The 25,198-nt window shown below is 32.5% G+C and overlaps 1 protein-coding gene across 1 annotated transcript; it reads left to right on the top strand.

The window, feature by feature from the left end:
* The first annotated feature begins 95 nt into the window (after positions 1 to 95).
* LOC117332785 lies at positions 96 to 24,914 on the top strand. The gene is made up of 2 exons (XM_033891817.1): positions 96 to 472; positions 21,338 to 24,914. The coding sequence occupies exons 1-2, from the start codon at positions 250 to 252 to the stop codon at positions 22,048 to 22,050; spliced, it is 936 nt and encodes a 311-aa protein (XP_033747708.1). The 5' UTR covers positions 96 to 249; the 3' UTR covers positions 22,051 to 24,914.
* The last annotated feature ends 284 nt before the right edge of the window (positions 24,915 to 25,198 follow it).

The raw sequence follows: 25,198 nt of genomic DNA, 5'->3' as shown, positions 1-25,198 counted from the left end.
AATGTTACAACACAAATCAAGAGAAAAACATACTGGTGCTAGATGGATTATAACTCACCAAAAAGTTTTTAACTGGAACTACATTGTCGATATAACGCGGACCACTAGTTTACATGTCAGCAGTTGTTTGGCAATGTCAACAACCAGCAGGCTAGCATGGTGTGAAATGATTGTTATGGAATGATATGGAATCTTCAGCTAATACCATGCTGCTGAAGTTAGGTTATATGCGTTTTACAAGGCTTAAGTATGGATATTAAGGCAGTGTCAAAATCAACACAGAAGAAGGTGTCTGTGTTGAATGAAAAGATGCAGAAGAAAAACGCGAGCCCGGCTACCGCAAACTCTAAAAAGAAAAAGAAAAATAGTAAGAAAAATCTGAAGGCAGACCAAAAGGATGGCGAACAAAATGTTGATGGCGACAATCATATGTTTGGAATTGAAGGAGTTGGCGTTTTGGATAATACAGCTGGTAAGTATTTAATTGCTAATAGTTAAATGCAGTGGACATACGGCTTACAATGCACATTACCACACACGAGAGATTCAATGTACGTACAATATTATATACTGTGAAGATTTGCATGCCTACATTAAAGGCCCTATAATTCAAAGTTACTCTGAATTGAGACAAATTCTGTAATTACCTGTCGTTATATTTTACACTGGTAAATCAAGTTGCAGCACTCTGAGTGTCTTTAATTCCTATTAAAATTACTGATCATTGTTACTTATTGACTCATCAGTCTTTAAAGCGATACAACTAATTGCTCTGGTTGAAGATAAAAGTACTTAAGTCTTTACAATGATAGCACATGCATGTAAAAGAATGCTTCAATATCTTCTTCAGACTAATCCAGATCAAACAAAATTAACAATATTGAGCTGTTCCCATATAATGATATAAGTATTTAATCCATATCTTTCGTTTAACATACATCTATTTAAAAAGCCAATGCACAATCTGACAGTGTGTTATAATCTGTTTCTAAATAAATGTGCCTCCTTCGTCAGTTTACACACACCCCTATTGCGTAGTATATAGTATATGTTTAATATACATGTGGAGATCAATACATATCATCATTTAATAGTGAGTTATTACCATTAAGTGTGATTTGAAGCAGAAGATGCTTGTATACCATAATACAGAGAAGCTTTTATGATTTATACATTTGATTATCTCATGATCAATATGATTTAAGTATAAAGCTCGAGATACATGTATCAACTTAAAACATTCATTCATTATCACATGCTCATTATGTATACTGCTGCTATATTAATATAACTACAATACAAACGTATGTAATTCTGTTTTCCCTTATTAGAAGGGCCCTGACTATCTGTAATTTACTTCTCTGTCACATGAGTTGATATATATTGATTTACAACCTACTTTCAAGTGATTTTCGTCAATAGGTGCCTGGTGAGTGTGAGGTCATCGTCACTGCTTTCCCTGGGTGATTTTTTCATGAAGTCTTAATATTCTAACTAGATTGACTGTTGGATGTACTCTTCTGTTGTTTTTTTTTCAAATAAAATTCTGTGACTCTTTTTTAAAACCGTACATCATGTGAATAAACATATTTTCAATGAAGCATTCCTGAATAATTCTACATGTATAACAATAGTTTTATTAGTTCATCTGGCTCCAAGATCACGTTTGTTTTTCTAACAGTAACACACACACAAATTGTTAGTTTAATTCCCAACAGTAACAATGTTGAGTTTTGGTCATCATGGGGAAAAAAAGAAACATATAATAATAAAATGATATAAAAAGCTATACTTTATGGAAGTGTGGGATAAGTTCTGATAAAGAAATTGACAGGAAAATAATAAGAAATTGATTTCCTGTACATTCCCTTAATTATATAAGTTTACATTAAATAATGCACTTTTTTTTAGGAAAATCCTCACTATTCCTTAATCACTTTTCTCTTTAGTACAGCCAGGTTTACTTTCATACAAATAAGGAAAAGTTCCTGGGTGTGATCCCTGATGGAAAGATTTAAAACCTTATCTCTACTGTTTCCTTGTGGGGCCGCGGTGGCCGAGTGGTTAGGGTGTCCCGACACTTTATCACTAGCCCTCCACCTCTGGGTTGTGAGTTCGAAACCCAAGTGGGGCAGTTGCCAGGTACTGACATTTTTAGAATCCCTTCAGTAAGTGATTTTCCTTTGTTTGAATTGTACATTCCCATCTCCACCCAAACAAACCCTCTGGTGGGCTGTTGTTCATGTATATGATAAGGCTGTAATGGAGAAACTGTTTGACAAACTCTTGAAAGACGAGATGGTGTCAAGTGTAGATTTATGTTTAAAATGTGTACGAAGAAAACGGTGACCACTCCAAGTAACAAATATACACAGATATACTGTTCAAATATTGGATACAAAGGCTATGTAAGGGTAAGGATTGGCCCTATTATATTATGGCTTGTACTTTTTGCCTTTGTTTGCATATTCTTGAGGTAATTGGTTCTTAACATTTAAAATTTTTTAAATCAATTAAGATATATACAGAAGTCTTATAATGTAATTAATAGCAAAAAGGGTGCTATTGATGATTTAGAAACAAGGCGTCAGAAATGTGCTCAATCATGGTTACAGGAGGAGGGAAAGACAATGTCTACTCTATCTTATACTACAATATGTTGTAAGATTCTGGCAATTGAATCGGGCTGATTTTGCCAATTGTCTCCATTTAGGAGACATTGGAGAACCAATATTCTGGTATTGAAGACTGTTTTTACTCCCTCTCTATGTTGGTATTGAGAGTCCACTTAAATGCAAGGTCCCCTGAAGTTTTGGTGATTTTATTCTGTTTTCAGATTCTGCTAAAGAGAAGATACCAAAATTGATCTATTCACTGGCAATTGATGACACTTGAGATCTTTATTAGGTCACCTGAGACCTATTGGCCCTAGTAGACCCCCAGGGGCTGGTGGGCGGGGCCAAAAAGGGTCAAATTGACTAAAATTTCAAAAATCTTCTTCTCTACTCTCAGATATGGTAGAATCAAATACTCTACATAGATGGAAAGATCTTAAGGTGCTTTACCAAAATTGTGAATTTCATGACCCTGGGGTCTCACGTTTGCCCCTTGGGAGGGGGTAAACTTTACTATAGTTTATATAGGGAAATCACATTTTTGACTATTATTTGTTGGATTTGTATTGGAATTCATTCTAACTTGGTTCAAATTATCAGCATGAGATGACAGTTTGATGGTATGTACATGTTGGCCCTAGTTGACCCCCAGGGGCTGGTGGGCGGGGCCAAAAAGGGTCAAATTGACAAAAATTCCAAAAATCTTCTTCTCTACTCTCAGATATGGTAGAATCAAATACTCTACATAGATGGAAGGGTCTTAAGGTGCTTTACCAAAATTGTGAATTTCATGACCCTGGGGTCTCACGTTTGCCCCTGGGGAGGGGGTAAACTTTACTATAGTTTATATAGGGAAATCACATTTTTGACTATTATTTGTTGAATTTTTATTGGAATTCATTCTAACTTCGTTAACATTATCAGCTTGGGATGACAGTTTGATGGTATGTACATGTTGGCCCTGACTGACCCCCAGGGGCTGATGGGAGGGGCCAAAAAGGGTCAAATTAACAGAAATTTTAAAAATCTTCTTCTTACAGCCCATTTAAGGTAGAATTAAATACTCTTCACAGATAGAAGGGTCTTAAGGTGCTTTACCATAATTGTGAATTTCCTAGCCCTGGGGTCTCGCGTTTGCCCCATGGGAGGGGATAAACTTTACTATAGTTATGGGGAAATCACAATTTTGACTATCATTTGTTTTATTTGTTTTTAAATTCATTCTTTCATTCAAATTTACTGAAATATTTCAAAAATCAGGTGACCGTTAAGGCCCATGGGCCTCTTGTTTTGTTTGTTCTTTCCGGGATCCTGTCTCTTTCTTTCTGCTGGTGTCTCCTTGACACTTAAAGTTCTTGTGACTCTAGCTAAACATTGCGAGGATTTATCAAGACACATGTATACAAATTAAACTAAAGTGTCCTCATGCCATTATAGAAGTTTGAAATAGATGTAATCAGCAGATTGTACTGAAAAAGTGTATGATTGACCAACATGACTATCATAACTGATAATAGACATGTATAGTCTTAAGCTTCCTGCTAACCATGGAGAAATCAAAAACTTGTCTTTGTAAAGTTTACTTGCCTGGCACAGGATGATTAATAAAATCTATATGTAAACACATTAAGGTCATCTTTCAACCCCAACAAATTCTTTATAAAAACAGGAACTATCATATTTAGACTTTTTCACTAATATATATAGTTAAGTGTGAACCTAGCTGCCACAAGGTATAATTACATTACCAGGTCATGTACATTAAGTGTCTGAGAAAAAAAGGTTGTTATTGACAATTTTACTCAATTTTTTCAAGGATGAACTAGGAACATATACCTGGGTAAATATTGTAAAATTGCCTTAATCAGCATTTCATAATTAGATTACTACCGCTGTATACAAATTATCAAATCTGACAAAATTTATTTGCCATGTGACAGTGAGTAATTAATAAAAAACACCATCATTTTCATATTTTAATTAAACATTGATATATATAATATATATCGGCAATGAAAAAAAGATGAATCAGAAAATCAGGATATAGTGCCCGTACCACTTTAGTATATAACTTCAGAATAAATCCTCTTAAAACTTTTGAGTAAATATTTATTGATCAGAAGTGTTCTCCACTCATGTTTGGGTAAAGGTGTATTGTACAGTCTACAAAAGGTCAAATGTAGTGTAGGTCAGGCGTGCTGATTTAACCTCTGTTTTACAATTACCATAAGCTTCGGATTGGTCATGTGCCATTATCTATTGTTAAGAAGCACTGGAGGTGACCGCTCGATGTAATCCAGCCACAATACGTGGTCAGTTCTGGCCAACAAGATTACAATCAACAGGTGCACTTAATATCGTAAAATAATACATGTCAGTATATCTTAAAGGGTGAAAACCTACTTGAAATGATGTGGTCCAGGGTATTATATATAAGCATGGTATTACAACTTAATCAGGTTATAAGACGTCTACAATTTTTTTTTCACACATGGTTTGATTTAAGATGTAGTTTTGTTAGCTTAAACAGTGTTTTTCTTCTTGAAAACTATGAAGAAATGATACCCAATAAACATTTTCATGTTTCTTTTTCTTGCTTTGCTTGTCATCTGGGAGACGGTGACAGATTTTTTTCATTTTTGTTTTTGAAGTAAATGTATATAATCCAAGATTAAATGTGTAATGAGTACAGTTGTGTTGATAAATCAGATGTTGATATGCAATAGGATTTATTGGACCAGTTTTAGGTCAAATAGATAGATTAAAATTTAAAAAAAAGTACTACAATGTAAAATATATTATTATTTTGCTTTCTTAGAATTCCTTATAGAATGTAAACAACCAATTTTAAACTTGTTTCTGAATAATATAACTTGACCTTATATGTCGACATTCAGTTGATGGTAATAGATTCAATTTCTCTTTGTTTACATTAACAAGAATTTACTTGATTATGTAACATGTTTATTGCTAATTTGGAAAGTTAAACACTGTTTTTTATTGAAAACCAATCCCAAACTTACCTGACATCAATAAGCTTTAGCCATCCTCGATACTCCAGGGGTTATGATCTCATACAGTCTCTCTTCGAATGGTATGTGAATGTACAGGTCTGTAATCCCTGGAGTATCGAGGATGAACATTTATCATGAATAAAGATCCGGTTTTTTACAGTTCAGTAAATCTAAAATTAAAAACAAAAAAAATTGTTCAAAAACCAAAGGTTTACTGTATGTATGTATATAATTTTCTTAAATTATCTGTTTTCAATTCTTTCATTTGTATAGCCCTTTTCCGAGGTCGATGAGGAGGTTTTTTAACCTGTGTAATTAAATTATACAATGTACATGTATTTAACCAGAGGCTACTATGATATGCCTTTTCTTACACATTGACCAGTAAAAGTTAACATTCAAAGGTCGTATCTGGGACAATTGGAAGGTTAATCAAAATTGCTTTGAGTATTGTTTTCAACTTGAATTTGTATTGTTGTCATATCAGTTGAGTAATTAAGAATTTGTATTGTTGTCAGTATAACTGTATTGAGTAATTCTTAATTATAACTTCTAATTTGGATGTGAAAAAGGGTCAATAGGTCATTTGATAGAGTATAATAGACTATATATAACACAACTTAATTTAGATAAAGATCCAAGGTGTGTGGGTGGATCTCTCAGTAACCCTTTAAGGGTTGTTTTCTCTGTTAAGTTATAATGTGTACGTACAGCCACTTCAATTACGTAGTTGTAATTTGTCGGCTGCTTCAATTACGTAGTTGTAATTTGTCGGCTGCTTCAATTACGTAGTTGTAATTTGTCGGCTGATACGGGTCATTGTACATATGCCATCCAGAATCAATTAGAGTAAAGTTTCTTGTTCAAGGACACAACCATGACAGCACAGAGTGGCCCATTTTTCAGCTTCCTCAGAAACACAAACTAACATGGCCGGGTTATTTATGTAGCCAGCGCTCTTACTGACTGAGCTTTCTAGATCTTGGCTCCTCTTGTTATCTGTCGGAACCTGTAAAAAATTTAAAAAAAAGTTTCACTTTAGCTTAATTTTTCACAACTACCTAAAACCCTGTCTGTATTACTTAATTCACTATCATGTCAATGGAACAAGTCACTGTTCAAAAAAAAAGAAAGGAAAAAAAATACGTAAAAGATATTTTTGTACACATTGTGAATAAATGGCCATGAAATATAGCTTATGTTATCATTCTTATGTTTTATTATGTAAATGTTAAAACTTTGGCTTACTTAGAGCTGCACAGTCAGTTGGTTCTGTATAAAAGCGGAGCAATGACTTTAATTTACATATATTGTGCATACATGATATATATACATTCATATATTAATCTCATGATTTATTATCATAATTCTTCTTGAAGCTGATTAATTGTTTCTTGTCATAGGTATTTAAAATACCTTATTTATATTATCATGAAAAGTACAAATTGTGAAAGAGGTGCAAATTGGAACATTGGAAGGTCACTGTTTGATTTTCAAATTTGCAATAATTGGTGTATACTTTCTGAGTACCAGAACACTTCTTTAATTAAAGAAGTGTTTTGGTAAAAAAAAAGAATACTTAAAATGGAAATGAAACTATAATAGAAAAAAGGATGTGAAAGAAGAAAAATAAAGTTATAGTATAACACCTCTGCTTTCTATGGAGGAGCATTGTTTGATAATGGTCATTCTTTAAAGTTAATCAAGCTTGTTATTTGTTTGCTGTCATTGAGTCTTTTTTTCAATATTTCAGAAAATGAAAATTTTAGTGATTTACTTGATTGGATAGCTATAGGTTTTTACAATGAATTTGCATTGTATTCTTCATTTAAAAATGGCCATTGTGTGTGACCCAGATCATTGTTATATTTTAACATTTTAATGACAAGTCTATGTTACTCAATATGGCCGACAAACATAAGTCCTAGATTATGTAGAGTTTTGTTAGCTTCATGAAAAAACAAATCTTTTCTAATATTTCCAATATTTTATATTACGTATATATCTTCAGATAATTGCATAAATAATTTGACAAAGAAACATGCAATTTAAAAACAAACAAAAAATCTCAAGATATTTAAAAAAAGTTCTGAACCATAATTTTCCTCTTTTATTAACTCACTAATTTAGAAGTTGAACTACAAGTATGTCTGATGGTGGAGATGGTGTTCACATGTACAGTTCAATTTGACCATTAACCTCATAGAATATACAATTTTTAGGTCTATTGTCGGTTTTGGTATTGTCTTTCACAACAACTAGGAACATATTCATTGTTAATTTGAATGAGTGTGTATTCATATGTAGTCATACATGTATATTGTTAACACAGGTGGCCGTCAGTCTTTCATGTAGTTTTACGTTATACAACTGATACATGTTCATGAATCGTATCTGGTTGTTACATGCAGGTTATAAGTATGAAAATTTGTTTCAAACCTTTATGAAATTTACGACTTTACATGGTTTAATCAGAACAAATCATTAAAGAATCTCAGACTGATAGTTCAGGCAGTGAATGTGTACTTGTAGCTGTTTGGAGTTTGAAGGATTATCCAGGCATTGCTAGTGCAGTTTTCCTTTCCCAAATTGATGATGATCGATCCTCAGCCTTTTGTCATTTTAATTGTCATACTTCTTGTATGAAATTCCATGGTCATACAGTCAAAGGGTCAAAGTTGAAAGAATTTCAACATATGTTGATATATAAATACAAAAAACAGGTGTGTAAAGGTCGTATACATTGTAATGTCTTGAGTGAGCAATACATTTTAATTGTCGATAACAGAAAAAGGCTACGGACATACATGTACCAATTGTGTAGAATGTCTTAATAGAGGGAGCATTGTAAATAATAATTGTTTGGAATACAACTTCAAACTTCACTTCAAATGAAATTTGAACCAGGCCATCTAGTAACCATCCTTTGTCAAACCTTACTTGTCTGAAAAGTCATGAATACACCTCTTAGCAAAACCAATCAAATTAAGATTTCAAAGTTTTGTAAGGTTGCAAGTGGAGGTGTTAATATTGCTCCACAATATCTATTTTCTTTTTCATTTGAATAGAGATTAAGCTCCGACTCCTAACAATGTACATGTCTTCAATTCTCCTTCGAGGAAGCTCTATCGTAATATTTTAGGAGTCAAAGGGCCAGTCTTCCCACAGTTAATTATCTTCTCTTCCAATTCCTACAGTATATTAAATTCATTTTATTAACTTATTTAAGCATCTTCTTGCTATTTAACTATAGGTATTTTTTCTCTATGCAGATATGATGTCATTGTATCAATCGAATATCTGAAAAATTTGCCTTCTAGCTGGTTTCTTTTTAAGTAGGAAATTTAATTAAAGAACTTGAAATTGAATTCTCCAGGTGGTGTCTGTCCTCAAAAGGTCAGCGAGGCATAGTTCTCGCTCACTTTTGCTTAAGATGTTATGATATTAGAATATTGTGTAAGCTAATTCTGTTACAGTTTCCCTTTATATCAGTGGGTACACCCAAGATTTCACAGCCATTTAGATTGTTTGATATCTTATATTGTGCAACTTTAAAGCAAACAGAGCTAGATGAATGGACCAGTTGTTTGTGTACACTGAAGATTAAGATGTTATAGATTTGTTTTCTTTAGCAGGACAAAAATCAATCATTTCTGATACCAAAAAATACTGTGTAAGAAATTGGAAAACATTTTACACAGTAAAAGTCAAATGCTATGAATAATTCAACTTGTCTTTAAGGTATATTGGGGCCCTAGATAGATATAATATCAGATGTAGTTGATCCGATGTATATCTGAATGGATTTATATAACAGAGGGCATTTGTTTGGGCAGGCTGGTGGTTTTGATCTGAAACAGGTGTACACATCACCATACAGACTAGAATCTGTCTAGAATTATACTTGTGGTATATTTCATCTGGGATATCAAGCTGACTTGTTGAGCTGTAGGGAGTTTTCTTTAATGTCAATATGGTCTATCAACATGCAATTGTGGTATAAAGTCAGATTTTTTATATCTCTTTATTGTTTTGTGAACAAAAACTTCATTATTTTTGAAATTTCATATTTATAGTTATTGTATGTTTTTGAAAAAGAACTTGTAAGTAATTAAGTATAATCATTATAAGATAATTTAGCTTGTACAGCAAATTCTAAAACTTTTGAAACCAGAATGTGTAACTGAAAGATATATATACAGGTAGTCCAATCCAAACAAATAAAACATTTTGTTGGCTTGCCTAAAAAAATGTATCTTAACATTCTTACCAATTTCCAGCACAATGGCACCAAAGGAACTGGAAAAGAAGTTTAAAATGCCTTTTCTCTGCAAGAGGATTCTGAATATCAAACTGCAATATATTTTTGGGGTCTGCAGATCAGTCGAATGTACAGTAGTTAATTTCAAAGATCTCTCCTATATCAGCGCCTGCATTAATTCAGATTTTCTGTCAACAGATGGTACTAAAAAGTATATACTGCATGAAAAAAACAGGACGTTATTACGAAATCCTTCAAAATTTGAGATACAAGAGCTTTATATACTAATATTTCTATAATACAACACTAGTCTAGTATGAATTTAATCAAGCTTGTGATGGAATATATCACAGAAATAAAATGGAAAGTTTATAAGGTGACGAAATGGTATACAAAGCATCTTATACATATACATATATTTAAATATAAACCATTCAGTTTACATTCCAAGTGAATATTAACATATCCGATATTAAGACAGGCCTGGTATATAATTCAATATATACATTCAGAAAATGTCCATGTGGTCATTAATTAGTATGCTGTTGGCTGAAACTCGGCACTTTCTTCATATTCTAAATTCTATAGAACTTTTTAAGTACCAAATAAAAATCTGGTTGTACCTGATTGAGGAGGGATTTGTGAATTAGCACATGAATGTAGGGTTTCATTCCAGTAGATGTAGGTATAGAAATGAATTATATACCAGTACAGGGGTGGGGAGTTGTCAGACTAATATTAAATTTTCCATAATTTTATACTTCTGGTTTGTGAATGTGGTCGTAAATGAGAAATCGTTTGGACTTGTTGTGTGTCTGAATACTTTTTATTTCATATGAAATATTCACAAGAGTTGGTCGTGGACTTAACTGCATGTTATTTACATAAAAGAAGAGTCTAAGCACAACTCATAATGCCAGTGAAATTGACATTCTTTAGCCATTGTACAGCTCACATGATGAGGTTAGGAGTGACAGTGGATGTCTTGAGATTAAAACAGATGACATCATCAATAATTATCATTTGGTCTACACAGTGATTTAAGGTATTGTAAATCACTTATATCTCACGTAAGATTCATTTTTGTGTTAATACGCAAAGAGAATCAATCGTGAATTAAATCCTTCTCGATTATTTGTACCAAAATATCACCTTCAGATAGCGATCTAGATGTTGGTTTCTAATATAGCAGTACTAGTCCTACCAAGTCCTTGACTTTAATAGCTCATAACTAGTAAATTTAAAGTCATTTCTACTCCTGTGGTCACAAAATAATGTATTCATGAATATGTCTGAAAAGGTATGTTCGCAAAATCAACACGGTTTACAGTATACCGAAGTTGGAACATATGGCAAATCAGAATTGAGCATGATGATGAGGTGACGATGTAGAGAGTGAATTATGGCTCCTCCTTTGACTTAGATATACATGTACATGTATATAATTATATATCTATATACATGTATATTGTTGGTAATTAAGCAGTGCAGGTGTTGGTACATATATAGGGACAAATTCAGACAAGGAAATGTTACTGGTATTGAAGCAGTATGGAGTGTATTTGGTGTGATCTGGAAGGTTGTTTATTACATCTGTGTCATTACAGTTTGACTGCAGCCTGTAATCATTTAAGTGATGCATTTCATTTCAAACTTACTGAACATTTAAGATTTCTAATTACTTGTGATCACAATTAAAACTATAGTGATTTGTTAGGCTAATTGATGACTTAGACATAACATTGTAGTTAAAACAATATGAACCAATATTGTATAACACAATACAGTTTTTATTGATAAACTGTCTTTAGTTAGTAACTATAAAGTGTGATCTTATTCGTTAAAGATATGATCACATATATAACTCCTTAACTCTACGTTTATAACTGAGGACTTCTTAAATTACTTTTAGGGCATCTAGAGGGATTCCTTAAATTAGTCATGGTGTATTCTCTTACTTTATTATCCCTAAAAGGGGACAAAAATATGAAATCTTAAAAAAGGTACTGACTAAAAATAGCGATGGAGAGGACCACAGTAACAGGATGTAGGAGAGGAAAACAGATTTCTCTGAGTAAGAGAGTTGTAGCTCAAAAGTTATGCTATTTTGAGTTAGAAACTTTTGTAAGACTGTGCATATTTATCTTTTGAAAACCCAGGGCTAATTATATTTATAACACTAAAAATTAAGTATAATTTTGTTTGCTTGCAGTAATAATTCCTACTAGGTATAATTTTTTTGCTGGGTAAATATATATTTCACTTTAGTTGAAATCAGTTTTTTCATCTGATCAAGCCCCTTTGGATTTGATGCAATCTGATCAAGCCCTTTTGGATTTGATGCAATCTGATCAAGCCCCTGTGGATTTGATGCAATCTGATCAAGCCCCTGTGGATTTGATGCAATCTGATCAAGCCCCTGTGGATTTGATGCAATTTGATCAAGCCCCTGTGGATTTAATGCGATTTGATCATGCCCCTGTGGATTTGCTGCTTCGTTTCCCTGCAGTACCCTGTATATTTATTTCAAATTATGCCGATTAGTACCTGAAGTATATATTGTATAGTAATTTTATCTAACTGTTAATATAATAGTTATCCATGGAGTTATCTCGTAGTGCTCCCATTATTAATAAATGTTCAGAGTTATAATTTACTGGTAGACAGCCTGTCATGAGCACTCCTCCTACAAAGATATACTTCATACCAATCAGAGCATTCATCCTCAAACAATGAGTTTATGATTTGCAAAAGTCACTTCTTTATACCAATTTGTCAGGTAGATAAGTGTTGGGTAGGCTATATGTTGAGTTGGTGGCCAAATTGTACACTATCAGCGGATAGACTATAATACACTACACTAGTTCTTAAGGGCCACGGGTGGTGGGTTATAACTAGGGGGTGCCACAAGGGGTTGAACTTCTGGTATAGTTATAATATCTAAAAATAAAAGAAATAAAATCTTGATTTATATAAGAATGTTAATAAAATCAATATGTACTGGTTAATGATGGGTTGAAGTTTTTAATGATTTAATTTTACTTTCTTTATAATCTTAATGATAGAAGTTTAATCATACTGAAAGGATATTGAATGAATGGCTGAAATGAGAGAGAGAAAATTTGAAACTCATATCACCTTTAACTAATACATGCATTACTTTATAATTATTAATTATCATTTGATTGATTATTAATTAATAAGAGTAAATGATAATTACAGTGAAAAAAATGCATCAGTACAGCTATTCAATTCTTCTACTGGATATTCTCCAGAGAGATACTATAATATAAAACTTTAGAAAGCAAATTAGAAAAATAGAATGCAGCTGAAACAAATATTGGAATATGGCAAGACAGGTGCATTTGATCAAAAATTCAATAGATTTTAATTGAGAAATAAGTTTCTTCTTAAAAGATTTGAAGATTTTAGAGGTTGCCTTAATTAGGAAGGAAAATCTTCGAATTCTATGATCATGATAAAGATAAATTGAAGAAAATGAATTTAAGTTAATTTTGAAACGCAGGATATTGAAAAATCAAAATGTCTAAATGTGTGTTTGTTTCAAAGGTTTGTATGTAAATAGATATTTGTGAGTGAATTGTTGATATCTCGTTGTCCCTCCTTGGATCCTCTCAGCTTTATCAATGGGCACCACTTACATAGGGGTGTGAAAGAGGCAGCGAGTCACCCATAGATGTGAGGGTAGATTAAGACAAAGGCTGGTATTAAACTTGTGACTTATAAGTATTATGGTATATACATTTGGTGTAACTGGTAATCTACATTTTTGAACTAGCAATTTTGTAAATTTCACTTATATTTGAGTTTCATTTTTGAAAAAAAACCCAACAAAACAAGGTACATTATTTATTCATGGTGGTCAGTAATTTGGTTTTGTTTCAGACAGAGAGTTCTAGATTGATTTATTCCTTGCACAGAAATTGTAACAAAATGACGATTTTGAAGGATTATTTCAAAATTCTTAAAGAGGCTTACCCGCAGACAGACCGGTAAACAGCACATCTCCGATCACTAAATAAACTTCAGTACACGTTTCTATGTGACAAAATTAGAGGCTTTCCGACTTTATTTCTTGAAAACAATTACAGAATATGTATTTAAAAGACGTTTTAAAACTCAACCTGAGAGGGAAATGTATGGAATATAACGGCAAATCTTCTTTGTAAATCGCCGCTGCCTTTGAAGTTATCACTGTGCGGCACTGTGCACGTGCTTGTTTTTTTGATGTGTCAATCAAATAAGACTTATTGCGGGTTGCGATTAAATAAATAATATTTAAAAATGAGGTTTTAATATCACTTTTCAGCGTTTTATAAGGAAAATAAAATGAAAAACTCAACAATTCCAACAATCTGTCATGTGTAAAAAATCTTTTTCTATTAGCCAATTTTTCTGATCTCTCTGCGGGCAAGCCTCTTTAAAATATATCACAGAATTACCTCCCTTCTTGTTGCCTGACATACTTTTCACTATTGTTACTTTGCACCAAATATCGCAGGGACTAGACACAATAAATTCCCAACCCACAGTCCATATACTTATATACTTATGTACTAACTGGGTTGGGAATTCATGTCAAGTCCCTGTGTCAAATACAGCATGTTGTTATTGAATATAAACCAGACCGTTCAGAAGATACAGAAAAACCTAGCAGTGTGTTACGCGGAAATTGTCCTCTCGACTTCTGTACAAGAGAAGTTCATCTCCAACATAGAAGGACTATAGCATTTACATTTACTGTTTAAGACAAGACCATTTTTTGGAGCCATTTAAACATCATTTGAAAAATTGTATTTTAATGATGCTGTTGCCATTGAAATGATGTAATTCTTTATTAATGAATTTCAAGGTAATGATATTTTAAAGAAATTTAAGGGGATTATGATGGTTTACTTTTAGCTAAATAGGGATACTGTTAGTGTCAGACTCGGAGCTTACAGTATTAATCAATCATTGCAGTAATTAGCTAGCTTACATTTACAATTATTAGGCTATATATATATATATTCATGTGTATGTTACATATATGCAGTTGAACATCAATGATTTCACGATTAGTACATTTGTACAATTTAAAATGGCTCTATTCATTTTGACAGAGCTATTGAAATTATTTTGTTTAAAATCACCACATATATTGTTGTTTAGTCAGACAACATGTATTACAATTTTAAAGTACACTGGACACTCATAATTGAGAACTTTACTTTTTTTCAAAATCCAAATTCTTAAAAAGATAAATTCTGGTTTTAAGATATAAATTCTTAGCCCCTGAAAATTTCATAGATGTCTCTTGAATTATATCAGTTTTAAAAAGGCCAATACTGAAACTACTTCCAAACCGCGTATTTACACAACTTCTGGCAGTAAGCAGTACTTATCTCCGATTTAAACGTCTATTGTACGATATTTGTAAAGGTCTGGTGTGGTGATTATATTGTATCAATAATCTGGCTCACAGAAACTCTTTGATGTCAGTTACAACTTGTATGATTTTTTTTCAATTAAGATATTAAGAGCATATTTAGATTTCTAGTTTTGAAAAAAAGGTGTGGATATGAGTTGTGAATGGTGATGCCATTGTTTATAAGATAATTTGTAAAATTGTACCATTGGTATTTTACCTGGCGTAATAGAATATTTGTAAATACTTTAAAATGTCTTGACTGCTTTGTAATTTCAAGTACACTGGAGCTATATATATACAATTTAAGTTACCTAAGTGTTTTGCCTTTTTTAGAAAATCATTTCCATGTACATCTGTACTTGTATCTGAATTTTGATCAGTAGTGACATTCAAGTTGTCATCATATCCATCTACTTCAGAAAACTCTTGTTATCGTTTTATTTCTTGACAAAAATATCATACAGACAGAAATTATAAAGATTAGATATTATTTTAGCCCATGAATATTCATAACTAGAATTTGAAATAAAGCTTTGGTTAGGACATGTGCATCCACTATCAATGTGAACAGAAAAAAAAAGTTATTTTTACATATTCATCAGAAATAAGGAATAGGCCCGGTCATGCGCTTTATGCTCACAAAAATATTGTCTGTTCTAATTTATATAACTGTATAATGTGGAATAAGAAATGTATGAAATCTTGAATATTACGCACGAAATGTGTATTTTTATGTCGAAAATCTAAGGTAATTATTATGTCGGTAAAGTGGAAACAAAACAATATAAAGTATTTTTTAAATTCATTTACTAGTACGTGTATTCTCCTTAAGAGTGGTTTCCCTCAAAATTGAATATACATATTTTTCACATAGATGTCCTATATAGATACTATGACTTAAATGTTATATGTAAAGATTTTTGCAATAAGTTTATATTCTTGTTGATCTTTTTTATAAGTGTATGTGGAGTAAAAAAATAATAATAATTTCTCATATACATGTTTAAAAATATGTACTGGCTTTTGATTCAAAGGTTGTTGCCATCCATTCAAGGTCAAACTCAATCTGTTATCATTATAGGGTCGCGATATGGGTTTTTAAATTTACAAGTAATTTTTTTTACTTAAGAAATGTTAACTATTCCTGAACAAAGTGTAGACTAGTCATTAGTCTTAATAGATTGGTCTTCAACAATTTTGTTTAGAAATTTTTATAACTTCTTTACAATATATAGCAAAGATATCAGTAATTTATATACTTGTATACATAAAATATACCTGAGATTTTTATTGTGTTGCTATCATGGGTAAGAAAGATATGTATTGGTAAGTAGTTTGATCAGCTTTAGAGATAGGTCTAATTACCATTAGGTATGAACATTAAAATAAATTAACTTTGAATGTACCTGAATACATTTGAGTAGTTTTATCACTGATAATAATGTGATAATTTGTACTCGGTTCACCTGGGCCCCTGGTACATAATTAACCATTTTTACCAAGGTATTAATTAATATATTACTGACTAGTTAGTGAGGCAAATCTAGCAAATTATAGGAGGTTAGTCATGATACAGGTGTTAAACCAGTATATGTAACTTGCCTAAAAATTCAAATTCAAATGTCAACTTTTCTTTTTATTATAACAACACAGAATTTTAGTTCAATTTCAAATAAACATTTTGAAAATGTGAACTTTGTAGTGACAACTGTTTTGTAAGTAATGGCAGAAAAAATAATAATGAAATTAAAAAACCTGTCAAAACTGAGAGTAGTTTCCAGGTCCAAGTACAATCAGAATTTGTACAGTGGACTCTAGCAGGTCCCAGCTGAAAGGGTTTAAAAATTTACATGTCACTAATTCAAGTGAATGGGTTAAATGGATTTGTGTCTAAAGAAATGAAATTCTACTCTTGGATTTTGAGACTGTTATCAGATAAGAAGTGTGTTACATCATATATTTATGAAGGGACAAAGTTCGTCCTTATCTGAAAAATTGTCTTTAGGTCATAGGCCATTTTTATACCCATAAATAAGATATATAATCATCATGCGAAAATATTTGTTAAACCCCCAGGGACACCAGTGTTTAATATAAGTCAATAAATGTATATAGAGACAGTGCTATGGAACATATTATACAGACTGTTGGTCCCTGTAGAGGTAGAAACCATGATCAACGCTTCCATACTTACAGTTTTTCTTGGCCGATTTTGGAAGTGGTCACCTTGTCGAAAAAAATTTTTTTTGTGCAGCAAAAGTGTAATATAAGAAGGATTATGGGAACAAAGATTACTTAATTTTGTGTCCTCACGAAAAAAATACAAGATTTTGGGAATCTTTTTGTCTGGATTTAACTTTACATTAAAGAAATAGATTATGATTAATTCAAATTTTGATGTTGGATATATACTTGGAAAATATTTGGGGATATAAGGTTTGGTTAGAATTTAAATTTGTCTTTCGCTCAGCTCCCTCTGGATAAACCTTTCAGCAACGATGTACAGTGTATATAATAATGGTATTACTAAACTCTGTCAGGAAAAATCAGACAAAATCCCCTCTGGAATGTTGAAATCGTCAAGATAGAGCAGATCAATAGCTATACATTTCAAATGTTTAAAATCCTTACAAATCAAGTTGTCAACTGTGTCAATTCACTGAGTCTTATGGCTGATACGCTACTGAACACTGTACACCCATACGTACCTTGTTTAAATTGCCACATCAATAAAATATATAGATTTTTCCATACCAGGTACAAATGTATCTATCTTTATTATTCTCAGTAACCAAAAGTCCTTGGATAAAGATATCTTGCTGGAGTATTCCTGGGATGTTGGGCCAGGGAAAGCATATAATGACCTTGACTCATATTCAAGGTCACAGGGGTTAAATTTGTTTAATGTCATAGGGTCTATGATATTCATGTGAAAAATACATGTCCAGTTTTTAGGGAAATGACTCTCAAGCTAAATAAATTGACTGAAAAAATACCTTACAAGTATTGTTTTGTTTTCACACTTCTAATCGTAATCAAAGGGATTGATGTTTGTTTTCCATAAAATCATTATTGTCTTACTGATAATAATTACCTTCCCAATTTCAAAATATTTAGGGCAACATTCAAGGTAAAATAGATTTGATACAATATTTCTTTTTTTCATTATTTATACCAATTTAATCAAATGATGTTTTTGTGAGAATATATCTTAGATTTTATTGACTTCTCCTCAATAACCAAGAGCCTTTAAGAATCAATAAGACATTTGACTAGATGTTTCCCAAGATGATCAAAGATCAGCAAAATTTGTGAAAAAAAATGACCTTCACCCAGGTATCAATTTGGCGAAACACTTACACAAGTTCTGATTAAAAGGCCTATCATTGTAAGACCTTTAACTGAATCATGATGTTTAATTAATAGCTTCCTTGGATGAAGTGCTACATACAGTTTGTAAAAAGAAATAAGCCTAACCCACACTCAATGTTACAGGAGTCAAAGTTGCTAAAACACATCAGTAACTTATGATGAACTGAAAGACCTAAAATCATTAAAACAATGAATAACACTGAGGGATACAGGCCCATTGGGCATCTTGTTTATCAAACAATGAACGGGATCATGCTATTTAGTGAAGTTAAACTTTTCACTTTGAAATTCCTTAAGAAAGCCATGAAATTAACATCCGTTACATTTATTATGTAGCAGAACTGGACTGGCTGTCATGAGTGCCAGTGGGAAGAAGCTCAAATGGTTAGAGTATCTGTCAAGAGGCCAGAGGTCCCAGTTTTGAATCCTGGTCTGGTCGTTGCGTTTTCCTCTCCTGTTGTCTAATATCCTATCAAATTCTATTCTTAATTTTTCAGGTCACATCCTGTAGATATTAAAATTTGTTGGCTTTATATTGTAACTGATTCTTATGAAAAAATATTATTTTGTTTCAAAAATAAATTGGCCAACTTGTTTAATAATTCTGATATTACACAAAACTTGTTGTAACCATGAACATGATAATGCTTTGGCAGTTTTAACTGTTGTAATCACATACGTATGTACACCGGGGACTTGGCATTAAACATTCTCAATCTTAGTTGGGAATTTGTGCCTCTGAACCTATGATTTGAATGATGATGAAGTTTCCAATGCAGAGCAATTTGAAGAATATGAATTCAATAAACTGGTTTAAAAATAAATTGTCACCTGGATGTAGAGGTAAATTAAGTCATGTGTGTAATTACCAATATGCTCGTCACATGGTGATGCTAATGTAAGTCTGTGTTTGGTTTGTTTGTGGACATGTTAATATACCAGTGCATTGTTGATCAATTTCATTATTCGGAAATCTGTGATGTAGCATTGCAAACACTTCTTTAATGTCACTAGTACTCTTGGTGTTAATATATGATCAATGACTTTTCGATTCCAGCAGACATTGCCAATTTGACCTTGAATTTGATTATTGGCTTTTTAATTTCAGCAAATATTGCCAATTTGACCTTGAATTTTAAAAACCATTAAAACAGGCAAAGCCAAGTCATTTTCAATAACAACGTAATTTGTTACATGCAGTACGGATATGCTCTTCTGTATTGTAACTGCTCCAGTGATAGTCCCCTACCTGTGAAACCTGGGGGACTATATAGGTTTCGATCCTATCTGTCTGTCTTGTAGAACATGTACGTATGTTCATAATGCCAAAGTTTGGCAGTGCTGCAGCAGCTTCATTCCTTGGGGGATTTTGATCAAACTTCACACATTGATAAAGGACCATAATTATATAATATCTCGGACAAGTTTGAGTTTCAGGGTTTTGGGTCAAGGTCACTGTTAGTATTTTTCGTGGGGGCTCAGTAGGGAACATTTGAATTGCTTTATAGTAATAAAAAATATTCTTGTTTAAGATATTTCTAGTTTAATAGTAATGCCCCTCATTTGTTTTTGTGTATGCATGTGTTGTTTTCTGCATATGTGCAACCATGCAGCGTATCTGTACAGAGCCTCTCTTGAGCCTCTGGACAGATTTAGTTCACATCCACACCATAATGTTATGTTCTATACCTGGTAGAATTTTGTTGGTGATCAGTCAAAGGTTGTACATTGTACTTGGCCACTTTTTAAGAAAATGTGTATGTTTTAATCACATTTAACAAAGAATATTTTTATTTATTTAAGCTAAATTTCAACTTGTTCCTTGACACATTCTAGGGTGTTTTAATAGTTCAGGCTTGTTTGACTGTTCATCACTTTTTGGTCACATTTGACATTTGTTTGCTCCATGTTGTAATCATTTAATGTCCTTCTACCTCAGTGAGAAGAGGTACTTTAGGCAATGTATTCCTAAGCATAGATTAATACAATCTTTCACCCCTTTTGGGGTGAGATAGGGGATCTCAACCCGAGGGGGGATTGTTAAATTCCCAAACACGAGGCTTGCCGAGTGTTTAGGAACTTAACAATCTCCCTCCGAGGGTTGAGATCCCTCTATCTCACCCCAAAAAGGGGTGAATGATTATTTTTCTCTTACCCTGTTTTCCAATCGAGGTGTGAATCAAATCCAAACGTATGTAAACAACAACATGTGGACGGCAGATGACAGTTGTGATAAGGCTGCAGCAGACGCTTTACACCTTATGATGTTGATTTCATACAAAATATATTTCCGATAAGCTTGTCAAAAAGAACACCAAACACTCAGTTAGCTCTGATAACTAATACTTATTTGAATGTCTTTTGTGAACAATACTGATATCTATATAATTAACATTCAAACGTTCCGTGGCAGGTCATAGTGATGTCAACCTATCGAGAACAAAAGCACTTTCAAAGAGCGCGTGTAGCTTGTCTTTTCCCTAGGGTGAGATAAGAAAATCTTACCCCGGTAAAACTGCGGATATCCCTGTCCAGGGTAAGAGAAAAGGGAATCTCAACCCTCGGGTAAGATTCTTTTAAAGCTGCAAAACACTCAGCAAGCCACGTTTTCCTTATATATATTCATATTCTTTTTGTGTTGCAGGAGATTCCAAGAGGTCTTCCCCTGATACCAAGGCTATCCAGGAGAGCGGGGAGAGTGTGCCGGATGAAGGAAGCTTGAGAGGAGATGGAGAAGATTTAACAAGGGATGATATTAGTGAGGTTACAGACGGTGCTAATACATTACCTCAGATAGTGAAATCACCCCAACCAACTCCTTCTCCGAGTGATCCTACAAATACATCGCATAAGTCGGCCAAGCCGCAGAAAACTTCGGCCAAAGTGGCCAACCGAGTACCTCAGAGTGGAGCCAAAGGGCAAAGAACTAACAAGCCTATGCTCAAAAGTGCCAGCAGTACGACAGTCAGTAAACGCACTACTGAGAGTTTACGCTGGGATCAGATTTTAGATAACGAAGAAGAAGAGGAAGAGAGGATAAGAATCTACAAAATGAATCGCCGTAAACGATATTTAGCCGCGGCTCAAGCAAAAGGTCTTGGTTGGGCTGCTAATTATAGACATAATGGTTCACCCATGTCTGAGGATTCTGGGATAGACACTAAAGATCGTGAGTGGAACAATAGTTCATCAACATCTGATACTCACTCTGCCAAATCTAATCGTTCTGCACGATCAAACAAGTCAAGAGGCAGTTCGTCTGATGTACGCCATTCTCTGCCAGACTTCGGTACCCTGAAGGGACTCGGCCCCAGTCACTACGGGGCAATGGCCAATTCTACACTAGTTGATTGCTAGCCCAGATTGTCATGACAAGTTTGTTGGTTTGAACAGCAAAATACATTTATATTGATTGTTGGTATTATCTAAGAGTTCATACCAAACGAAAAATGCATTTATTACAAAAAAACCTGATGCTAGTTAGATTTTTATAACATCCATTTTGATTTACTAGTCCAATTATTAGCCCACATGTAGGGTAAGTTTTTGCTTCTGCAATTAGGTAAATTTAGGACTTATAATTACCTACCGATATAGGAGGTAAAATTATACCCCTGCAAGTTGGTAGATATGTTTAGCCTATATAGCTTGGTGATAACTTTTATGATTCAATACATATCTTTATTTTTCATAAGCATGCCATTTTATACCTGTGTTGATAGATATGGTATTTAGATATGTAATGAAGCAAAGTAAAATACTATAAAGTTGTTTGTGAGTGGGATAATTCAGTAAGACTTTTCATGTGTAACTCAGTCAAGACAACTTTTGTGCAGTTGTCTTATCACACAAACATATTTTGGTTTATGAACAAAATATTTTAACTTCATGATTATTACAAGAATTATCACAACAAATGGAATTTCACTTTCTGTTTTCAATAAGCATCTTGAAAGTAAATTTAAGTGACATGAACATTTTCCATAAGTTTTTTCCTGTGAGTTGATATCACATCTACTGTATTACTGACCAACAAGGGTATACATATTCTTTATCATAGCACAGGGACTTGTCACAAAAATTCCAATCTCAGCAGTCTTTGACAATATGTATACAATGTACAGATCATGAGGTTATGGGAATCTATGTCAAGCCCTGTGAATCAGGGTTCTATCCTGTAGAAAGATTTAGAATTTTTTAACACGTTATACTTTAAAAGTAAAATTTCTGAACATATTATGTAGTCTTGATAATATTACATAGATGAACAAAACCCAGTTATTGGTCAAATAAAATTGTACACTCTAGTACCCATTCATTGTGAACATGGTTGCTTTTCTAACGAATGGATTTTATTTTTTAAAACACTATTAGTTATTATGATAAATTTGAAAATATATATGAAATGATAATATGTATGTAATACAGTATCAACTATTCAATGGGTTTTTAATGTTGTGAATCTTCTAAATACATCACATTTGTTAATTTTGGTGTGTGAAATCAGATCTTGAGATGAATGTGTACCTGTGTTTCTCTATGGGGTTCCTGTATGGCTGATCATCTTTTTTATGGATCGTTAATTTATTTATTACATTTAATTCGATATATGCATCATTGTTTTAGGTACCTGAAAAGGTATCTACATGTATAATATACAAATGTATACGTTAAACTCAATGTTTTTGTGATTTTTTTTCTTACTGTAAATTGAGATTTTGTTTTGTCTTAAATGTATACATATATGTACATGTAATTCATATTTCCACAGATTTTCAGGAAATGTTTTGAAGACAAAGTTTTCAGTCTGAAAGTTATTTGTTAGATCTTGGAACTAAATCAATATAATTTCATTACATAAATCTATGGATTATTTCTTTGTAACTAAATAAGTAATTATTATTCCCCTTAAAAATCTTGCTATGAGAGATCTTAATGTTCTGAAACTAGTGCAACTATTTCCACATTAAGGAAATTATATGTATAGAAACTTACAATCTTATTGAATTTTGTTTTTATCATTTCAAAAATTCTTTGTACTTGTATAAAATGTTTGTACACAATTTTGATGTTGTGATTTGTAAAGATTCTTGTGCATATCTTTCATGTTTTTGTATTCTATGATTGGTGATGTTAATTTGTCTGAAAATATTTTCCAAGGATGTATGATATTCTGTGATATACCAGTATACATATATAATATGATTTTAATATTCTTGGATCAGATTAAATTTTACATTCAGAAATAGAATTTGATAGGTTTAATTTCATTCTTTCTCAATTCATAGTAAAATAAATTATAAAATTTCAATGGAACTATATATGTTTACAAGGAATCCTGCTGCTTACTACAAAATTTCTAATACAAAATGTACATAAAGAAGAAATGTGATACTGTGAAAATAGTTAATATTTGCTACACCGACGACAGTGGGATGCAATTCTTTTGGATGCGTTTGATTTAAAATTTAAAAGGTAAAAAGAGAAACTTTTGACGGGTGGTATATATAATAGTGTAAAGTATCTATAACTTTTGGTATTGGTATACAACAGCCTATTGTTGTGATTAATTGATCATTACTAATCATTGTCATGTCATTGCAACTTTATTATTAGGGATCAGTTTGGTTTTGTGGGCATTGTGAAGTCAAAATATTTTAAGCCAAAGTACCAATAATAGTGATCTTAGTTTTGTATGGTATAAGATGAAAACGTATAATCTCTCATTATTATTACTTGTAGATCAACATATCATTAATAATCTCCATTATATTATGATAAATGTATATTTTGGGAGTGCTATTATTCATATTTTTTTTTAAATGTACAAATTTGTGAAAATACACACAGGTAATATTTTCCACTTATATGTCAGAAGAAATATTAGTAAAGATTTTGTTTCCAACGTCAATAATATTTTCACTTCATATAGTGTGAAAAAGTCCCTTTTTGAAAAAATGACCCCTTTTCTTTTGTCTTGGTCACTCCTGACAAAGGGAGGTAATTGAGGCTAGATTTTTACGCAAACTTTGTCTGTAGTGTATTCAGCCTGAAGGTTTGAATTTGTAGGAAATCAGATTCCTGATGTTTTACACTCAAGCCAGACACACTAGTCATGCTCACCATTTTGTTTGTAAATACTCCTCACTACATCTATGCCTTTGTTGATAATTTATCTAGATTTTAGGTGATTTATTTATTAAATATCTTCCAGTACTGGCCATCTTTGTGTCTTTGTTATTTTCAAGACTTAATCGTATGTACAGTAGTGGTATAGAAGCTGTCAAAAGTATGGTGTGTGAGGGCATGAGGATAACTGTGTGTGAATATATGCTATAAGCAGTCCTTAAAGGCGTTAATTCCCGAAAATACCTATTCCTGCTCAGTATAATATTGAAGCTATTCAAAGCCAGTAAGTAAAAAAAAAAAAAATCAGTCCCTCAACTTAAAACTGCATACTATTTTTTTTATTTTTTTTGCAAACTTTTAATGATTAATTTGATAG

This window comes from Pecten maximus, chromosome 8 (genome assembly GCF_902652985.1).
Source record: "Pecten maximus chromosome 8, xPecMax1.1, whole genome shotgun sequence".
Taxonomy (NCBI): Eukaryota; Metazoa; Mollusca; class Bivalvia; order Pectinida; family Pectinidae; genus Pecten; species Pecten maximus.
This window is presented reverse-complemented; position numbering and strand designations above follow the sequence as displayed.

What these genes read in the sequence shown, in the direction of transcription:
- LOC117332785 (XM_033891817.1), top strand. Translation starts at nt 250, where the DNA reads ATGGATATTAAGGCAGTGTCAAAATCAACACAGAAGAAGGTGTCTGTG. An exon ending in CGTTTTGGATAATACAGCTG is followed by an intron (nt 473 to 21,337) that starts GTAAGTATTTAA and finishes TTTGTGTTGCAG; the next exon opens with GAGATTCCAAGAGGTCTTCC.